The 21,355-nt window shown below is 44.8% G+C and overlaps 1 protein-coding gene across 1 annotated transcript in view; it reads right to left on the bottom strand.

Moving 5' to 3' along the window:
* The window catches only part of MRPL11 (mitochondrial ribosomal protein L11), a 158,920-nt gene that overhangs the window by 97,553 nt on the left and 40,012 nt on the right, over nucleotides 1-21,355 (bottom strand). The window contains exon 2 of the mRNA XM_085857120.1: nucleotides 19,246-19,371. Coding sequence (XP_085713246.1) covers nucleotides 19,246-19,371 — 126 coding nt within the window. The remainder of the gene's footprint in view (nucleotides 1-19,245; nucleotides 19,372-21,355) is intronic.

Genomic DNA, 21,355 nt, shown 5'->3' with positions numbered 1-21,355 from the left:
TACCTTTCTTCCATCCGTCTGTCCGTCCTTAAAAAAAGAAGAAGAATAACCGTTCTAACCCACCGTGTTTAATTCTGGAGGGTCCTAAAGGGTAATTCTGGAGGGTTCCAAATGGTAGTTCTAAGCAGTAGTTCCAAAGGGCAATTCAAGAGGGTTCTAAAGGGTAATTATAATTGGTTCTAAAGAGTATGCCTGGTGTTGGCTTAATGGTTAGAGTGGTGGGCTTGGGGTCCTAGGGTCCTGAGTTCAAATCCCGCTCAGCTGTTGAATAATAAAAACGGGTGGGGTTAACTCGGCCTGTCATCCTTCCGAGGTCGGTAAAATGAGTGCCAGCATGCTGGTATACTGTGTCGGAATGGCGACCCGTCCAGGATTGTGCCAAATAGCCAAGGAGACTGCTTAAACAGCACCAACGCTCTGCACAGAGTATGGTCCCAATCTCCTCCTACTCCTCTAAAGGGTAATTCTCGAGGATTATAAAGGGTAATTATAAAGGATCATTCTATCAGGCAAATTCTCTCATCTTTCTCAACTTCACGTTGTAGAAACCAAGGCATTTCGGATCATTGGTATCTCCCGCGATGAGGCTGAGTCTTTATGCCCCTCCCTCTCTCACCACAGGCAGCTCGGTGGTCTTTCTGTCTTCTACCGTCTCCTCTCCGGTCTCACCTCATACGAGCCTCGACAATGTATAGAAAAAAACAATAAAGGGTAATTCCAAAGGGTAATATTAATGGGTTCTAAAGGGTAATTATCGAGGGTTCTAAAGGGTAATTCTAATGGGGTTTCCTTCATTTCTAGACTTTGCCTATTTGATATATTAAAAACGCCAAACTGAACCGCTTCCTTCAGACACAGGTGCGATTCTTTTCACTCTGTCTGCCTGTCTGGCAGTCAAACAAAATTGGAAATCATTCCAAACAGGAAACTGGACCCAAACATAAAGGACACAAACAACAGGCACGGAGAACGAATGCAACGTGTTAAACAAGTAAAAAAGACATAAAATGTCATAGCCCCCATTGTTTTCATAATTTTGCTGGAGGGAGTTAAAGGGCTAGCCTATATTTATGTACAACCAAAATGGCTGCCAGTCTACGAGTTGTCCATCTTTGATCACATCGCAAAATAAAGCGAAGTCCACGTGTATGACATCACGTACTGTGCTTGTGCCAAGTTTGAACAAAATCGGTCCATGCATGTCTGAGAAATGGTTGGGGACACATTTAGTAACAAAATGGCCGCCAGTCGCCCATCTTGGATCTGATCTAAAAAAAAAATGACATGCATACATAAGCCATCATTCTTTATCGGTGTGCCAAGTTTGAACAAGAATGGTAAATGCATGTCTGAGAAATGGTTGAGGACATGTTCAATATTGGGGTTTTTTAATAACTAAAGTGGCCACCAGTCGGCCGTCTTGGATCTGAACTGGAAAAAAAAATGATGTGCATATGTATACCATCATGTGTTGACTTTTTGCCAAGTACAAATAAAATCGGATCATACATGTCAGAGATATGGTTGCAGACACATGGACCCACACACGGACACAAAAATCGAGACCAAATCCATAAGCCCCCATTTCGGACTAAGTCCAATGGGAGCTAATAAGGTGGTGTAAAAGATACTGCAGGTAAACTTCATAATTTTATTTTTCTACAACCTTTAAAACCTTTATTTCATTTCATTTGAATTATACACTTGAACACTGCAGAACACAAATCAACTTTTTGGCACCTTCAGCACCCTTCCGTTGAGCAGGACTTGGAAAAAAAAATATTACGGCATTTTACCTCATCACAACCAAATTTGCCGCTTGTAGATCCCGACCATGTCCTTTTTCTCTGTTTTCCTTCCTGAACTCGATTTTTGCTGGAGGGAGTTAAAGGGCTAGCCCATATTTATGTACAACCAAAATGTCTGCCAGTCTACAAGTTGTCCATCTTTGATTACATTGCAAAATAAAGCGAAGTCCATGTGTATGCCATCACGTACAGTGCTTGTGCCAAGTTTGAACAAAATCGGTCCATCCATGCATGTATAGTGTCGATGAGGATGTGCGAGCGCGTCTGAGAAATCATAAAAAAACTAGAAGGGCACTCTTCGACGTCGTGATATGACGACGTAGTGATATTACCGATGGTGTCATCAATTTTTTCCCCCACAATTTAGCCCCAGATGACCCTCATAATTTTTCACACTGATCGGATAAAGCGTTCGACGTGTGCAATTAGGATGTCAAAACAAAGCTACCTATGACATAATCAAAAACAAAAAAAACCACACTTATTTCCCATGGCGGAGGGGGGGGGGAGGGGGTACTTCGCAGGACAGCTCACCGGATGATGGAATTGGGGCAAAACCCCATTCCTTGATGACAGAAGGAAAAGCACGGGGTAAACTTCTTGGGTCAGATTGTGATGGTATGTGGCGGGGTGGTGCTGAGCTGTCATCCACCAGACAGCCGTCTCCTTGGGTTAACCTGAGGTGGTCCCTTCGGTGGGGTGTCTGGAATGTCCTATCCCTAAGAGAGGACGATCACCTTACTCTGTTATCATCTGAGCTCAAGCGTTTGAACATCGGAACTGCAGCATTCTCTGAGGTTCAGAGACCGGATAGTAGCGAGATAGTAGTGGTAGACTGTTGACAGAGGAGTGTGAAGTGAAGGCCCACTGGGCCAGTTATTTTGAGCAGCTGTAACAGGCTGATCCACCAGCTGTTGAGTTGGATGTCAAGGGTGTTACTATCCATATTGGTGACACTCTAATCACCTGTGAACCACCTTCGTTTGTGGAAACACAAGCTGCGATGAATCGGTTGAAATGAGGTAAAGCTACTGGGATCTGTAGCATCCGTGTTAAACTTCTCAAGGCTGGGGGAAATGCTGCACTCATGTGTTCTGCAGTTCTGTTCTGTGCTCTGCCTGGAACACAGGCATAATCCCAACTGACTGGAAGAGGGGCCTTGTTGTCCCTCTCTGGAAAGGGAAGGATGAATGCCAGGACTGCAACATCTACCACGGGGTAACATTGCTATCAGTGCCGGGCAAGGTCTTTGCTCAGATAATTCTTAATCGGGTTCGCCACCATCTGCTTGAGCACCAGTGCCCAGAGCTGTCAGGCTTTACACCAGAGGTCAATGATTGACCGCATCTTTGCCCTTCGGTGCCTCACAAAACACAGACGAGAGTTCCGGCAGGGGCTGCTTGCAGCCTATGTTGAACTTTGCAAAGCATTAGATTCAGTGAATCAGGATGCCCTCTGGAGGATTCTTGGTCTTCGTGGGGTGCCACAAAAACTGATCAATCTGATGTCTGAACTATACTCTAGTACTGAGAATGCTGTGAGATGTGGTGGTACCATCTCTGACTTATTTGCAGTTGTTGCTGGAGTTTGTCAGGGGTGTGTACTGGCCCCCACACTTTTCAGCGCTTCTACAGCCTGAATTCTGCGGACGATGTCAGAGAAATCAAGCTGCGGTGCATCGTTTGTGAATGTCAAGATCTCTGACCTTGATTTCGCAGATGATGCAGTCATCTTTGCTGAGAGCGGAGACTGGATATCCTTTTGGGGGCCCTCCAGGTGCTGAATGAGGAGTCGGAGCCACTGGGATTATAGGTTTCCTGGGTCAAAACTAAGATCCAGGCTTTCAATGACATCTTGGATGCTGCTATCTTGTCTGTGCCTGTTTGTGGTGAGGATCTTGAGATCATGGAGAGATTCACTTACCTTGACAGTGATATTCATGTCTCTGCAAGCTGTGAGCCAGAAGTCAACAGACATCTGAGTCGGGCCTCGGGGGTCATGTATTCACTGGATCGTGGGGTGTGGCGCTGTCGGTACCTGTGCAGGATGAAAGTCCGAGTCTTCAGGTCCTTGGTGCTTCCAGTCTTGATCTACAGATGTGAGACTTGGACTTTGACCAGGGTTCTCAGACGGAGACTTAATTCCTTTGGTTCCAGGTCTTTTCAGAGAATCCTTGGCTATCGCTGGTCGGACTTTGTATCCAACGAGCAGTTGCTGAGAAAGATTCAAATGAGATTTGTTACCGACATAGTACATGAGCTTCAGCTGCGGCTATATGGGCATGTGGCTCATTTACCTGATGCTGATCCTGCTCACCAGATTCTCTCACCGAGGGAGACTCGTGAGTGGAGGAGGCCAATGGGCAGACCATGTTACTCGTGGTTGCAGCAGGTTGATCTGCATCTCAAGGAAATGGGGATGGGCCAGGCATCTGCCTGGGGAATGGCCAGACGGAGGCCCATGGAGTACCGGCAGAAAGTGGACGCAGCGATGCGCTGCTCCGGCGCATGCTCCCATACCTGACCTGACCTGGGGGTACTTCACATGTGGCAAGTTTCAATTTTTTCCATGGAGCGGTTTTGGAGACTCAGAGTTCCAAAGTTTTTCCTATTTTCCAACATGGCTGCCACACCCTTTGACCTATAATTCCATAATTATCAAGAAAACATTCTATGCGAATAGTCGCACGTATGATGAAAATTTTGTGTCAATCAGATAAGCGGTTGCAAAGAAAACAGAGAAAATTAGCATGGATGGACAGATAACCCATAAACATAATGCCCACGGCGACTTCATCAGCGGAGGCATAAAAACAGGGCTGGGCTGATCTCCACAAAATTTTGCATATGTGTTCATCGTACCCAGTGTCCGGTCATGGTCACAACTTCCCCTCCCCCCATTGCTGCAAAAAATTTTTCACAATTTTCTCTCTCTCACAATGAAAGACTCACAATTTTCTGTTGTACATGTGCCACAGTGCAAGTGGTTTACTGATCCCTGCTGTAGACAGGGCTATGGATGATGAGTCTTAGCACAAAATATATTTGCCCCACCTCCACCACGATCCCTCCAGCCCCCCACCCTCCCCCACCAGACTTCTCCCGAAAGGAGTGGGTGTTTCTAGTCGTTCAAAATATCCTTTTGGTCATTCCAATGGAACAATAAAAAAAAAGAATTGAAGATAGGTTCAGAAAAGGGTGGGGGGGGGGGAAGTAAAATTTCAATCACGACGATGACGGCACAAAACAGTGAAGTGCAAATGTGAGTGAAACAGAATGGAACACTATCTACAATAATTGGCTAAACAGAAGAACAAAGAATCCGAACTCACATAAATGTTAATTTACTCAAACACTTGTCAATTCCCAGGAGCACACCTGCAGAATTCTGTTCATGATATTACATGAACCAATGTGTAATATCATTTAGCTGCAGTAAAATAAATCCAAAACACTCACAGATATATTTAAATTCATCACAATTCCACAGCTCCATCTGAACTGCCACTCAACACCCACACGTCCAATTAACGCGCTTTACGCGAAGCTACAGTTGTGCCGTTTAAATATGCTGTCATTTAGTGAGTTCTGCAAGCCTGGCCTTGAGGTCAGCCTCAGCATCTGTTAGGCCTTTCTTCAATCAGAATCGGTTTCCACCTTCGTCAAATCTGGCCAATACATGGCATGTATGGCCACTGGACTTGATACTTCAACTCATGACCCGTGCTGTTAATAAGCATTTGTTGACCAAGCTGGGAATCTCCAAAGGTGGTTCAAGGTTGACATTAACTTTTTATCCTTACCGAAGGAGAGGGTATTGCGTTTGGGTCTGTTTGCTTGTTTGTCTGTCTGTCTGTTTCTTTGTCTGCACAGAACTTTCATGTTTTTCTCCGCAACCGCTTGTCAGATGAAGACAAAATTTTCACCATTGGTGCGACTACTCGTGCAAAATGTTTGAATCATAATTATGATGTCATATGAAACGTGGTGTGTGGCAGCCATGTTGGAAAAACGGAAAACCTTTGGACTTCTATCGCTGAAACCACACCAAGGAAAAAAATTGAAGCTTGGCACATGGCAAGTACTCCTCATGAGGAATAAGTGTGATTTTTAATGACGTCACAGGTGCCTTCATTTTGACGTCATAATTGCATATGCCAAACGCGACATCTGATCAATATGAAAACTTTTGACGGTCATCAAGGGATAAAATGTTCCACAGAATTTTTTTTTGATGAAGTCATCTGTCATGTGATTCGGCAGCCATATTGTTTTTAAAAAAAACAAAAAAAAAACCTTCAAAAATCTTCTTTCCAATGGATGAACAGATCAAAGCGAAACATAACACGTATGACCGCCTATCCATGACGAACAAAAGGTTCAAACATATGACGTCATCGGTCACATGGTTTGGCAGCCACATTGGATTTACCCTAAAACCTATGAAAATCTTCTCCAGAACGGTTGGACAGATTGAGGGGAAACGTCACACAAATGTTCCCCAGGCATTGGGTGTACAAGTTTTTTCTTCTTCTTCTTCTTCCTTCGGCTGCTCCCGTTAGGGGTCGCCACAGCGGATCATACGGATGATCCGCATAGTGATTTGGCACATGTTTTACACCGGATGCCCTTCCTGACGCAACCCTGGTCGCCTCTTATGACACAGGGATATGGTACACCTATTTTAACCGGGGTATACACCGGCCCAGTATACTGGTACTCACTTCGCCGACCTCGAAAGGATGACAGGCTGAGTCAACCCCCTGGTGTATTAATTCAGTGGCCGAACGGGGCTTGAACTCAGGACCTTTTGGATCCCAAGCCGCTGCCCTAACCACTGCGCCAACACCAGGTTTAATGTCATATTGATCAGATGTCGCGTTTGGCATTGGGTGTACAAGTTTGTTGAGGAATAATTGATAGGTGACATGGTTTGGCAGCCATATTGGATTGAAGAAAAATATTTAATGTTTTCTCTGGAACCGCTTAATCAATCGACATGAAACTTCACAATTATAATCTAGTAGTGATGGGGAATACATGTTGTAAATTTCAACTTGACCTGCAGAGGCAGGAACATTTGTGTCCCTGACACATGGTCTGGTCTAGCAGGTCTGGCAGCCAGAATTATTTGGCAGCCTGGCATTGGTCTGGCAGCCTGACACATGGTCTGGCAGCCAGAATTATTTGATTTTTTTTTTATTTTGATATATATATATATATATATATATATATATATATATATATATATATATATATATATATATATATATATATATATATATATATATATATATATTTGAAAAAGGCTCGCTTGGCTGTGCCTGGATGGGTTTGAAGGTAGAGTAGTTGTAGCTGAAATGTGAATCCTATTCAGGTTCCTCCTGATGACTTCATCTTTGTTTGTTTGTGTTCCTTCTGATTACTCCAATGCAAGATTGCACCTTCTTGGTCTTCCATTTGATTTGAATTGAATTTGTTTAAATCTCATTCTAAATTCAATTGAATCATAATGAAAAACGTCATGGGTCCGGGTCAGGTGTCCGATCAAAGCGGGAGGTCTTGGTTCCCGGTCATCACTGCCAGCAGCTATAAAGTGGCAGTTCTAATTAATTATGTAACACACCAGTACACAAATGGCACTCAAAATACACCACATAAAACAACACAAACATCACAAAAAACAAGTTCTGGCGTGGGTCTGCAATCTCCGATTGCTCTTTCTAGTTTAATTGCAGAACACGTTAAAATAAAAGATCGATTTTGGACAATGATATATAGTCTACCCTGAGCAGGTTATACAGGTAGGGTTGACATCAATGAGAGTTTAAGCATTCTGGGTAAAACTAAGGTGGCAGTCAAAATTCAAATGTGCTGTGGAACAGAAGTTGTATCTTTAACTTCCTAATGAAGGAAAAGAATAAACAAGTTGATATTCATCGGACATTGTCTGCACAATTTGGCAATGCACGTCTTTCATGTAGTTGTGTTTTTAAGTCATGCGGAGAGTTTAAAAAAAAAAAAATTTTAATAAAAATAAATAAATCGCTGTCGATTGATGAGTGATATTGAACACTAGCCGATAAAAGGATATTGATAAAAGTGATATTGAACACTAGCCGAAGCTCCGTCACAGACGGATTCCGTTCATTCAACCACCCTCACCAGCTCACCCACACTCGAGGGACATGGACTGGACAGGACGTGCTTGCCCCCGCCTACTCATCCCCCGCCCCCTGCCCCATTCCCCACCCCCACCTTCAATTTGCTTACCCCCGCCCAAAAATTTAATTACCCCGGCCCCGCCTCTTCACTCCCCGACCCCCGTCTCTTGATTCCCCGCCCCACTTTCCCCCTTCCCCCTGTCCACCCCCTCACACTCAACCCCACCTAATTCACCTCATCTCCTGCCCCATCCCCCCCCGTTTCCTGCTTTCAATTTGCTTACCCCCGCCCAAAAATTTGCTTACCTTTCCCCCGCCTCTTCACTCCCTGCCCCCGTCTCTTCATCCCCTGTCCCCACCTCTTCACTTCTCGCCCCCATCTCAATGAAAAGTGTTTATTCTGCTTCAGAGTTGAAGTTGACTATTGCCACGATGTGTGATGCACTCTCACAGGTACGAAGTCTCTTTCAGTCCAGGTCACAGTACCGAGAAAAACGTGACGCGACCGCTAGAAACACAAAATTGGTCCTTCAGTATTAATATATAGAATAGATAGAAGATACAATGTTTCTTGTTGCATTTTTTGTGTCAAATTCACATTCTGAGGTAGTTAGCATGTGCAGAAGAGGGTTTTACATTGCAGACGCTATTTTCGAGGAGTGGAATTACACCTCTCAGCGGTAACGGTCTGTCGACGACAGACGTAATGACGTCACCGAATGACCGATGATGTCATGACGTCCTGACGCCTCTCAGCGGTGACGTCACACGTCGCCATGTAAACGAATGTAAAACGAAAAGTGTTTATTCTGCTTCAGAGTTGAAGGTTGACTGTTGCCACTATGTGCGATGCACTCTCACAGGTACGAAGTTTCTTTCAGTCCAGGTCACAGTACCGAGAATAACGTGACGCGACCGCTAGGAGGAGCACAAAATTGGCCCTTCAGTATTAATATATAGATTCTGAAATGCAACCAAATGCTGTCACTCAGGCAAACAAAAAACATGTTAAACAGTTCATTTTTGTGAGTTTCCAGCTTGCAAAATTGTACATCGGTATTGTAAGTGTGGAGAGAATCATTCAATGTCACTCCAAGTTGAACCAGAGTGATGTCGGTGGTGTGCATTGGCAAATTCCCATGCTTTCCCCCTAAAGCAAAGTTGAAAGATGGCAAAAAGGTCCACAAGGAATGACCCAATATCAAATTTTAAGTTAAACGAAATTTCCCCACTTTGACCCGTGACCCAAACACCTTCCTGAGGCATGAACCGGGGTCAAATAAAAACAATCATTGCATATTGCCTACGTCCCCCAATGTTGATTGCATACATAAAGTTTCATTAAAAAATGTTTCAAAATCTGCCGAGGGGGCAGGGCCAAAATAAAATAAAGCCCAATTACTGCACCGTAGTCCCAAGAAGGAAGCCAGACATAACAATACACACACACACACAAACACACACACACCTCATGGAAGAGTATAACAAAAGAGGGCAAAGAGCCAACGGATATAAAGTTGGACAAAGGTGAAACAGGACAAGAACACATGGACAGACAAAGAGAGTGGAGGGGGGGGGAGTGGGGAGAAGGGATCACTCAGCTACAATCCTCACCTCACTTGGACAGGCAAAGAGAAATACTGATTTTCAAAGCGATATTGATTCGACATTTTCAAATTGATAAGCGTGAGATATAGCAGACAGCAACTCGTCTCATGAGCTTCGACAGGTTTCGGTGAAGGTAGTTGAGATAGTTTACAAAGTTTTGAAGGCCATAGATAAATGGAAGGCTGGTGTTGTTGATGCTCCTGTCCAAGTACTTTGTTCATTCTCAAGGGATCTGAGGTGTAAGTACAATATACAGTTCTGCGTTATTTAACAATACAGTCTACTCATATTCTTGCAATTTACGGGAAAGTCCTCCAATGTCTCGGAAATTCCTTGTACTCCATGTGTTGTCTGCACACGGCACTCTCTGACCATTTCCTGCATCATCACTGTAAAAGAAAAAAAAACACCTTGAAAGTAATATAACACCGCCAAGAAAGTGTGTGAACCTAAAGGTTCCCCACCATATACAGAAATGCAGACACGATATGAAAAACCAGCAGAAGATCGACCATGATAAGCAACATCAGATTGGACTTCCCAATAACAAATCAATCGTGAAATAAATTGTGACTTGCTTCTTCATCACAGGAATGTTGTTGTGGGTGGGCAGAATTAACCTGCATTCTGTGGTGTGATAACTGTCGCAGAAATGCTGATACGTTATCAGCAGCAAGGAGCAGGAGGAAACCAGTGCATGTCGGGCCTAGGCACGCGTGTAGAATAGAAAACCAAGATGTATGGCACACCTAGGAGTTCAGCAGCTCGGGTAAAAGACACTTTTATGCCCCATCAAACGGAATCGTTCATCATGTGGTCGGCAGAGCCACGCTGTCGCTGCATATTTGTCATGGCACCACTTTACGAGGCACTGATAACCGAGCCAAGTCTCCGGTTGGTAGCTCAGGTTTGCTCTGGCTGACCGGTCAACAATGCAGCAGCTGGACACAGCTTATGGCATCCAGTACTAAGCATGAGCAATGACTCCCTGCTATTTCAAGATCTACAATACGGAAGCCTCACCAGGTCAAATAATCCAATGAAATACTATGTTCGAACATATGAAGAACTCGACCAATACATAGACAGGAATGGTACAGCGAAACATCTTTTGGTGATGCTCAAAGTTTTATGCTTCATCCTTACCAGTAGAAATAAAGACAACATCAAAGTTGACAACTTCATCTCATATACCACCACTGGCCCTTCTCGATGCCGTGTTTGTGTTCTCAACTCGAGAAAATCATTAAATCCTCCAGAGCTTATATTGAAGCATCAAGTTGCTATCGATTCTGCTGCAAGAATGTATTTTGCTTCATCAAGATGAGAAATTTTAGCGAGTCTCAGCACTGCCGGTTCAATCTCAGAACTGTTCAAAAACCTAAGTTGCAGGCCGAGGGTCCTTGACAAGTTGGCATACGTGCCACAATTCTTAATTGGACATAGTCAAGCATAAAGAAAAATAAAGGAAGTTTTCCATCTACAAAAGCCCTACAACCATCCAAAGATGAATGATCCACACTGAGGGATTTCAGGTTATTGTGAGTGTAATTCAGGAAAGGCTTTGGGGAAAAAAAAAAAATACCACACCAATCCAAAATCACCTTGAGGGAGAGGGGGGGGTGGGAAGGAATAAAAATCTGCAAGTTGAAAGCGTCATTCATTACTATTCAGCAAGAGCAACACCTGCCAGAACCCAGTCGTGATGAATTATAAATACAAAAATTGTCAACGATGCAGCGGGGAGAGCTGGCCAGGTGGCGGTGGCACGCATGATCGCGCGGCTGACGGAATGGGGGTAAACGAGCGCCACCTCCAAATTCCTGCACATGATTGGCATAGCTGTTGAAAGAGTCTGTCGGCATATACTCGTGAAAACCAGGTGTTCCCGGGATCTCGTGACGGACGGAACCGCAACTCAAAGGACGAGCCACTTGGCAACAAGCTCGGATTGACGGAGTGATTTGGTGCAATTGCTCTGAGATTGAAGCACTCTCGGAGTTGAAGGCGGAACTGGGATTGTCGTTCCATCCCTATTTTGTGCACTCGTTTTCCACCCGATCAGTTGCTTTACCATGAAGCTATAGCGTTCAAGAAAACATACGTGCGAGTTAAATTAAATGGTGTTTGTACTTGTAATGGACGAAGCGAATTAACCTGTGGTACAAAATTATATGCAGAGTTTATGCACCTATATATTATTACTTGTAATGATAATCGACCTGTGCTCAAACTTTATATGGTTATTAAAAGCAACAAACACATGAACTTTGCAATCAAGCACCATCCTCCAATAACCAGATTCTGGTCAATTGTGCAGTAGTAATTAAAGCGATTTCCATTTTAACTGTATTTCGCAGCTCTCCAGGGGAGAGTGTGGGGAATGCAGCAAGGGGAAGGGGGGTGGGGAGGGGGGGGTGGAGGAGTAGGGAAGCATCATGGTAAGGCTTTCAGCAGCCGCATGTCAGAAAGCCATGCAAACAGCGGTGCTAACTTTTTTAAATTAGCACACGAGGCACTTACTAGAGAACGAGCAATTACAGTAAAACTACAAACAAGCGAATTAAGCTCACACAAAAACAAGACAATAAAACCTCAGAGAACCAAGAACAGCACACATGCTTGAAACCATCACCGCTAAGCTGTGCGAATGCAGTAAGCAATGAGCTTGACACCATGGCCTCCGCATTCCGGTGAAAGGATCAACACAGCATCAGGCACACGAGACTCGCAGCATGGACCTGTCTAGGAAGACAAAACTGTGCTTTAATCCCACACTTGCTAAAACCTGATGTGCGCAGATCCCGTCGGTGAGCAAGAAACTGAAGGGATCACGGGCAGCATACGACTGAACTGATGATGACTATAACTAAGCTGTGGGCAGAATTGGGCCAGACAGATGGCAACAGCATACGAAAGCATGCAAAACATTAAAAAAAACTTTCCTGATAGCCTTATAGCCAAACATAAATTGGTTCCTGCCTCGACTTTTTTGTTGCATAGAAAGTCGAGGCTCATGGAAGAGCGACAACAAAGAATGGACCAGAACATAACAGAAGAACATTGTGGAAAGGGAGGGGGGGCAACAACATCAGGGTCGATGGACAGGGAGACATCAGCAGCAAGGTAGGTTGACACAACAGAGGGACCATTGGAGGAAGAATGAGCATTGGGACGAATGAGATCAAAGGCAGGGGAAGGAGGACACAAAGAATGAACAAGCTGGATGCAAGCTCAAGCACAGAAAGAGGAGGAACGGAAAACCGGGGATGAAACAGAAATGTCAGAAATAAAATAACTAAAAAAGGGGTGAAGGAGAGGGAAAAAAAACATGAAGGTGGAAAGGAATGGCTTGGGAGAGTTAATGAGAGCAGGAAATATCATGAGAGATGGGGGAGGTGGTGAACAGAAATTTTGAAGCCCTGGAGGGAATAATGGGATTGCACAGACTCAGGAAGTCAATTCTACAGTCAAGTGAAAATAGGAACAAACGAGTGGAAGTGAGCAGTAAGTTTCTGGAGTTTCTGGAGGGGGGAGAGGGGGCAAGATGAGGGAGTGTGGAATGAAAGGACAGATGGTGCAAGACCAAAAAGGAGGCGGTAGAAGAGAGAGGCCACTGACCTGTCTGTGATGTGTGAGTAACAGGCTCACAGATTAAGTTTCATCATGGGAGATTCCAATTATTTTGAGTGCAGAAGTTTCCATGGCATCAAGAAGTACAAGGTGTGAAGCAGGAGCACCAGCTGAAAGGGGAGGCTTGGCCTCCCATCGAGCTGCGGAAGAAAACTTCTTGAGTTGATTAAAGTTTACATTTGACAAGGAAAGACTTTGCATTGTGGAGGATGCCCAGTCGGTACCTTCCTTTGGAGACCATCCTGGATATACAGTATATAGCTTGCCCAAGAAAAAGCATGACCGGTAGTTATATCCAAAGGTTTGAATGACTGAACTTCTTCAAGATATTTGTTGAGGAACTAGATGGGAGGGTTTGCCAGATGGTCCTTTTGGAGAAGAAGAGTGAGAGTGTGTGGGAGGGTTGAAAGACATACTCCAAGCATTTGACTAACTCCTGATTCGATCATTCGATCATCATTGATGACGCTAGATGAAGAACAGGAGTGGGCCTAAGACACTGCCTTGGGGCACTCCAGCCTCAACAGGGCGAGGAGATGGCAGGATCCCCTTGGGAACCACTCAATAACTGCGAGAGTGGAGGATGTTGGTAAGCCGAGAGGACCTGGCCTTGGAATGCTATAGGCAGAGGGCTTAGAGAGCAAGGCGGGAGTGCCAGACTGTGTCAAACGCTCAAGATATGTCCAGAGAGATGGCCTTGATCTCATGTCTGAGAATGAAGGCCTCCATCCATTGTTGGGAGAGCAGAAGCAGCATGTCCAGGGTGGAGTGACTGGATCTGAATCTGAACTGTTGTCCTGAGATCAGGCTGTTGGAGGAAAGGAAGAATTTTATGTCAACTTCATATATTGAGTCAATGACCTTGCTGATGATTGAAGTAAGACAATATCTCTGTAGTTAAGAGGAACTGTTTTTGCATGCTGATTGTGTATTGCAATGACGTTTGTTAAATTCAAAATGAGTTCAAAAGAAAGGTGACCAGGAGCAAATGGGAGGGTGAACAGAGCAGAAAGAGGATGCGCAATAGTGGCAGAGCAGATCTTTTGGACACGTGCGCTGCTGCTGTTCAGGCAGGTTGCCGAATTGGAGATGAAGATTGCCAGAAACTTCTCCACTAACTCAGAAGAGAAAGACAGTGTATGGGAGCAGTTGGGTACAAGAGAGTAGGGTAGGTAGAGGAAGTGAGGGGATGGGTACACAATATTTCAAAGCAAGCACATAATTGAGGCGTTTGGCTTTTACCCGAGCAGAGTCGGCAGTGGTGCCACTTAAAGCGAGGGAAGGGATGGAGGGGGAGCATATTCCAGAGATGGACTTGACAAGGTTCCAACAGGTCTTTGAGGAATGAGATAATTTTGAAAGTTATCTTGAGGTCGGCAAGATGTTGTTTTATGCCTCTCCTGGGAGTGGACACACTTCTTGGGGGCTTTGTGGAGTGACCTGAGGTTGCTTTCGATCGGACTGTTGTTCCAGGAAGAGAAGGAATTGTTCGAGGGCAACTACTTCACCACAGGATTCAGTGTACCAGGGATGATCGGATGGATATGATAACTGCAGACGAGATGGGATAAATCTGTGCGTTAGTGAGAGCAGGCTTTCGTGGATGAATTCCCAAGCAGCATACATATCAGGGGCAGCGGAGATGAAAGACCAGTCCTGAAGTGAGAGGGCAGCTTGCAGTCCCTGCCAGTCAGCCTGAGTGAATTACCAGAGTCTCCGACACTGAGGCAGCTCTCTGACAATAGCCACAGATACGTTTACTCTCACAAGCATATATTAGGATGAACCAAATGGAGCAGTGAAGGATCATGAGACTTTAGCAGAAAAATCGGTCATTAGCTATTTCAGAAGGGATTATTTGCCATTGACAAAAATCTGGGTTGGAAAGGTCACCAATTGGGTGAGGCCAATTGAGTCACATAAATCCTTCGTTGTAGTGTCGTGGCTGTTTGAAGAGGTGCCAATGCCTAGCTAATTGGCAGTGACACTTGAAATTGCCGCATATAAGAACGAGGGAGTTTGGATGGGTGGTTACAAGTTGGTCCATGTTGGTAGACAGAGAGAGGGTTATGTAAATGGAATTATCATTGTTGGGAGGATGATACTGCACACAGATAAACAAGAGGTGGTCGAGGAGGGAAAAGCGCAGCCAAGTATCCTCCTGGTCATTTTGAGGGGTGAGAACAGTACACAAACAGTGAAAAATTGAAATCTTCAGGTAAACTGCAAATCTGCCACTGGGACAAGGTTCAGACCTGTCACACCAGAGACAATAATCGGGGAGAGAAACAAAAGAAATGCAGATATCCTGAGGAAAGAAGGATTTTGTGACACACACAATGTCAGGTTAAGTTGGCAGGGTGCAGGAATGTGAAGGGGGGGTGGGTGTGGAGAGGGGGCAGTGAGGAGAGGTGGGGGAGCGGAGAAGTGGTGGAGTGTTGGAGAAATAAAGGATCGGGCATGGGGGAGCTGAGAGGGAATGCAGTGTGGGAGTGTATAAGGGGGAGGGGGATATGGGGTTGAGGGGCACAAAATTGGGGGACAAAGGGTGGGGGCAAGGGAACTCAGAGTGGGTGTGGAGGCATCAGTTGCAAAGGAGATAATGTGGGGGAAGGTTCTGAAATGAAGAGGTTTACAGTGAAGAGGTTTACCAGTGAAGGGGTTTATGACCATAATCCTGCAATTCCTGACAAAAATAGGGGCATTACCCATGGGTACTCACCTGGTAGAATAATGGAATACTGAGGAGGAAGTCAATGTGGGACGGAATCAGCAAATACCTCTTACAGGGGACAATCCACCCCACCCTCCGACCAATCTCACCGCCCCCCTCCACCCCCCATAAAATCCCACCTCGATTTTTTAAGTAGCATGAACAAACTTTGGTACATCACAGGTGATGAAGGTTGTGGTCAAATTTCATTGAAATTGTGTGTGTAGTTTCAAAGAAGAAAGCAAATACATTTTGGGGGAAAAAAACCTCCCCCAACCCCCCCCCCCGCCCCCGTACATCCCTTTGACCCCAATTTTTTATGTCATGAACAAACTTTGGTACATCACGGGCGATGAAGATGGTGGTCAAATTTCATTGGAATTGTGTATGTAGTTCCTGAGCAGAAAGCAAATGCATATTTTGGGGGGAAACCCCCTTGTATACCCCCTTAGATCCTGATTTTTTCTTAAGGTGTGAACAATCTTTGGTACATCACGGGTGATGAAGGTTGTAGTCAAGTTTCATCGGAATTGTGAGTAGTTTCTGACAAGAAAGTAAATACATATTTTGGGGGACAACTCCCCTTAACACCCTGATTTTTCTAATGTCATGAACAAACTTTGATTCCCATTGTGTGCAGCCTTTTTGGATGCTGGTTGCATCATTGGTTAGGGTCGCAGCTATGCCGCTGATGCAGTGCCCCTGTTACCAGTACACTGGTGCGCATTTCGCTGACCTCGGAAGGATGACAGGCTGAGTCAACCCCCTGGTGTTGATTCAGTGGACAACGGGGGTTGAACTCAGGACCATAGGATCCCAAGCCAACACCCTAACTGCAAAGCCAACACCAGGCTTGTTACACACTTTGGTACATCATGGGTGATGAAGGTTGTAGTCAAACTTCATCAGAATTGCATGTGTAGTTTCTGAGAAGAAAGCAAATACCTATTTTGGGGGTCAACCACCAGAGACCCCCTCAGGACCCGATTTTTTTAATGCCATAAACAAAGTCTGGTAAATACATGGTGATGAAATTGTTTGTGTAGTTTCAGAGAAAAAGTTGGAAATCTTTATGGACGGACGAACGGACGGACGAACGAACGGACGGACAGACAGATGGACAGACGGAGTGATGGACTGACGGATGACGTGCCATCCCATAAGCTCCCCGGAACTTCGCTCCAAGTGAGCTAAAAATAGGTTCGTTTTGAGAACACCGAGGGCAGATTGAAGTAAAACCGACATCAGCAGTGGGATGGCTAGAAGGATGATTAAAGGGAAGGAGAAAGACAGCGCTGAATGAACGAGATTAAGGGACAGGTGTGGGTTTGTGAATGATCCAAGAAGGAATCAGAAAGGAAAGGAACGGAAAAAAGAGGAAACAGTAGGTGAGAAGGACATTTGGAAATGAGAGTGGAGGAAGATTAAACATTTTTAAATTGTCATTTGCACAGTTTTATATTGTATCAACAGCAATATCCAGAATGACTCGGACACGCACGAGTTCTAAACGAAAGTGCAGGTCTTAGTTATTGATTTATCAATTCACCATCTAAATCATTCAAATGAATCATTCTATGACACTCTATTAAGGTTTGTTTGAAAATACATTTTGAAATTGTGTTTTGTACATGAAAAGTAATTACTACGCTGTATTTTTTTTAAACAATCATTCTTAACAATTCACAAAGAGAAGGTCAAAAGTACACAGATTAAAGTTTCATAAACCGAGTGCTTTCTTTGTGGTAAATATGAAACGTCAATTTGTTCAGGTGGAGGAATTCTGCCTCAATCGAAAATACTGCAGCATTTTCAAAAAATAATATTAGATCTGGACATTTTGGGAGTAATTTCATACGGCACAAATACATCATGGCACGGTTTTTATATAAAATGTGTATTCTGCACACTGCTGCCAAGGAAAAACTTGGCACTCTATGCCGCGACATCCTTTGAACGTTCCTCCAGTTTAATAAGACGTCGATCACAGAAAAGTCCCACCGATGCAAACGTACACTATGATCGCCTCCGCCAAACCCCAATCGCCTCATACCTCCACCGACTAAACCACAGACCACGACCGACGTTCATCATTGTGTGTTTAGTAAACATACATGACACGACACAATCAAAACACGTAAAAAATATAAAGGCAAAATAAATGAAAATATCTATTCACACCCTGCAGTATTCATCACTTTGGTTCGTAATGATTATTAGTTCCGCCAACGAAGGTGGACGGAGGTTATGTTTTCACCCGTCTGTTTGTCCGTCTGCGAGCAGGATATCTCGAAGAGTTATGAACGGATTTGGACAAAACTTGGTGGACAGTTTGGGTGTGTGACAAGGATAAATTGATTAGATTTTGGTGAAGATCTGGATCCGGATACTAGAATGTTACATATTTTCCAAGTGATTCTTCACCATTGAGAGATGGGGCCAAAAACGACATGTGGAATGATATTTTAAAAAAAGTCATGAACGGATTCGGACCAAACTTGGTGGATGAGTTGGATAGATGACAACAGCAAGCTGATTTAATTTTGGTTAAGGTACATATGCAGATCTGGCCTCTCTGTGGGCTAAAAAAACATAAACTGTTCAGCCGAGCAGAGATATGCAATTCACCGAGTGCCATTATAGTTTATATTGCATACTGCATATTACTGTTTTGCTACCGCTGCTGCAGCTTCTTTAGCGACCACCTTAATGTGGGGTCGCCTGGGGAATGTATTTTGCTGACGTATTTCACATTCCAGCAGGTCAGGCCTGATGTTCGACTGGAGGTGAATTGGGAAGGAATTTGTAATTTGTTCAGGATGGTGGTGATTACTCTCTGACTCTTCGTGTGACGCACGGTGGGATCTTTAATGTCCAACAGCGACCGGTGCTGCCAGACAAGTCCTTCGACTTAACGTCCTTCCGATGGACGGTGCACACGTTGATTTCTCGCCCTGCATGCGAAACACCAGGATGACCGTTTGTTGCTGGGTCGAGATTCCAACCCAAACTAGACAGTTCAAAAGCAAGTACACATTCCTCTGCACTATCCTACTATCCTTTTCTGCATGACTGTTACCTCACCGTAACATTGATAATTTCTAACACGGTTATTCACTTAGCATTCAAGGACAGCACTTAATTAACATGCAGTCCTTTTCAATCAAAGAAAAATTTAACTAACATAAACACAGCGTAATTTATTCTAAATATCCATAAACTAAAACTTTTCACAGACAGCTAGACAGGTTAAGTCATGTCGAACCTTTCAAACAACCCTCCTGCTAAGCCAACGGTGTAATAATTGTAGGAAGGTTTACCTGGCCGATGATTGGACCCAATGGAGGTCCTGGATTCGCCTGTCCTGCGCGGATAATCGTATTTATAGTTCCACCGGGATCTGGCCTTTTAAAGACCTTCTTCGCAACCTTGGTCAACTTTGACATCTGGAGCAGGGCAAGTGAGACAAATGTTCTGGTTACTGTTGCAGCATCAAAAAGGTACATCGTGATTAAGTGAAAGAGGCACTTTTAGCCCAATGGGTATTCATCGTCATTATCGATGTACCGTACTCTTGACAGTACTGACGAAGCAGTCTCCAAGCAAAGGGTTATGCTCAGTGGTTTAACGTTGCCTTCCCAGCAGTCAGACAGAGCAGGATTTTGTATTTGGTTCAGGGTGCCGGTGATAACTCACCTACACTTTGTGAAAGACACCGTCAGATCTTTAATGTCCACCAACAAGTGATGGTAGGTGGTCCTCTACCTTAACACCCTGTTGATGGATGGCTCCCACTATTGATACAGCAGGATGGTTATACATAAATTGAATAAACAGTAATAAATTCCTGCATGGGGCTATTGCTAAAAAATTGACTCGACCTGGGACTCCAACCCAAGGACCTCATCGCTAATGCGGCAACAGCCCACTAAGCTATTGAATCTTCAGGATAAACTCAGAAATTTTTCACATTAACACTGCAACCTGGCATCCACTATTGATGCACCAGGGTGGTATATATATATATATATATATATATATATATATATATATATATATATATATATATATATATATATATATATATATATATATATATATATATATATATATATATATATATATATATATTGTTGTGGTTACCAAATTCGCAAACCACCATTCAGGTCCCTTAGGTGAGGTATCTCGGCAAGTACATGTGTAGTTAGGTCCAAACCCGTTGTCTAGTGGGAATACATGTCATTTATGCGTGCTGCGACTCTTCAGGATAGCCGTTTTTCTTTTACTATCTTTATTTTGGACCAACCGCCATGATTACCACCACAACCACAACATCAACCACCAACCACAACGCCGCTTCACCACAACCGCCACGACCTTCACATCACACCTCGCAGCCGTCGCATCGCCACCGTTCTTGCGCCGCCTGTGGGTATCGGTGTTGGACTCGTGCAGGGCGCGCGTCGAACAGCGGGTACAAAATCACGGATTTTGTGCTTCAAAAACGGATCAAAAACGACACACGCCCACTTTTTGCCGTCCAATCGGTGAGCAAGGGGCGATTTGGCCCCGCCTCCAGGACGATCGATATATGCAAATTTGTGGATCAAAAAGCCTTCACGCCCACTTTTTCTCGGGCCAATGGGGAGCGAGGTGAAAGGTCAAAGGGAGGGGGTCAAAGGCGAAGCTACGGGGGGATAAAAGGACCGTGTTCGTCAGTCAGGAGAGTCGAGAAGGGGAGAGTCCAAAGAAGAGTCCAAAGAAGAGTCCAGAGTCGGAGAGTCCCGAGGCGGAGAGGCGGAGAGTAGGAGAGTCGGAAGCAGAGGGTCAAGACTTCGCGGGCGGTGGAGCTGCTCGTCGTGTGCGGAACGGAGGGGACGGAGCTGTGGAAAGGCGGCGACACCAGACGAGGGGGTGCTCGCGTCGTGCAGGAAGCTGCACCCGAGGGAGGCCGACAGCGTGACCTGGCCGAGGTGGAGACGCTCGTCGCACATAATAAAGATCCTCTATACCCCGAGCATCAGCAACCCCCTCCTGTTTCCCCCCGCGCTGAGATAGTGCGACCAAGGGGGCCCCTTTCCCACCCCCTGCCAGACACTGTCCGCGAGGTCCGCGGAGTTGGGGCGCCATCGCCGCTCCGCGTCTCATCACCAGACGGGTAGGCGCGACCCGGTCTCGGCCTCAGGCCCGCCTCATCCTTGAGGGTATTCTTTTCCTTGGTTTTGGGTATGTGTTGTCGGCGCCGTCTGTGAAGTAGAATTGTATAAGTGTTGCCGTGTGCTCGGTAGTCGGTATTAGCTCTGCATTGTGTTTTCGCTTTTACATTTGCTTTTTGTGTAAATTGAATTGCATTGTGTCTTTTCTGTGTGCATTTGGTGGAATTGTATATGTGTGCTTCCCGTGTGCCGCGAATAAATGTGCTTTTGTGTT

The sequence above is a fragment of the Eptatretus burgeri genome, chromosome 15 (genome assembly GCF_056783735.1).
Source record: "Eptatretus burgeri isolate ZD-2024b chromosome 15, Ebu_testis_v1, whole genome shotgun sequence".
Lineage (NCBI taxonomy): Eukaryota > Metazoa > Chordata > Myxini > Myxiniformes > Myxinidae > Eptatretus > Eptatretus burgeri.
This window is presented reverse-complemented; position numbering and strand designations above follow the sequence as displayed.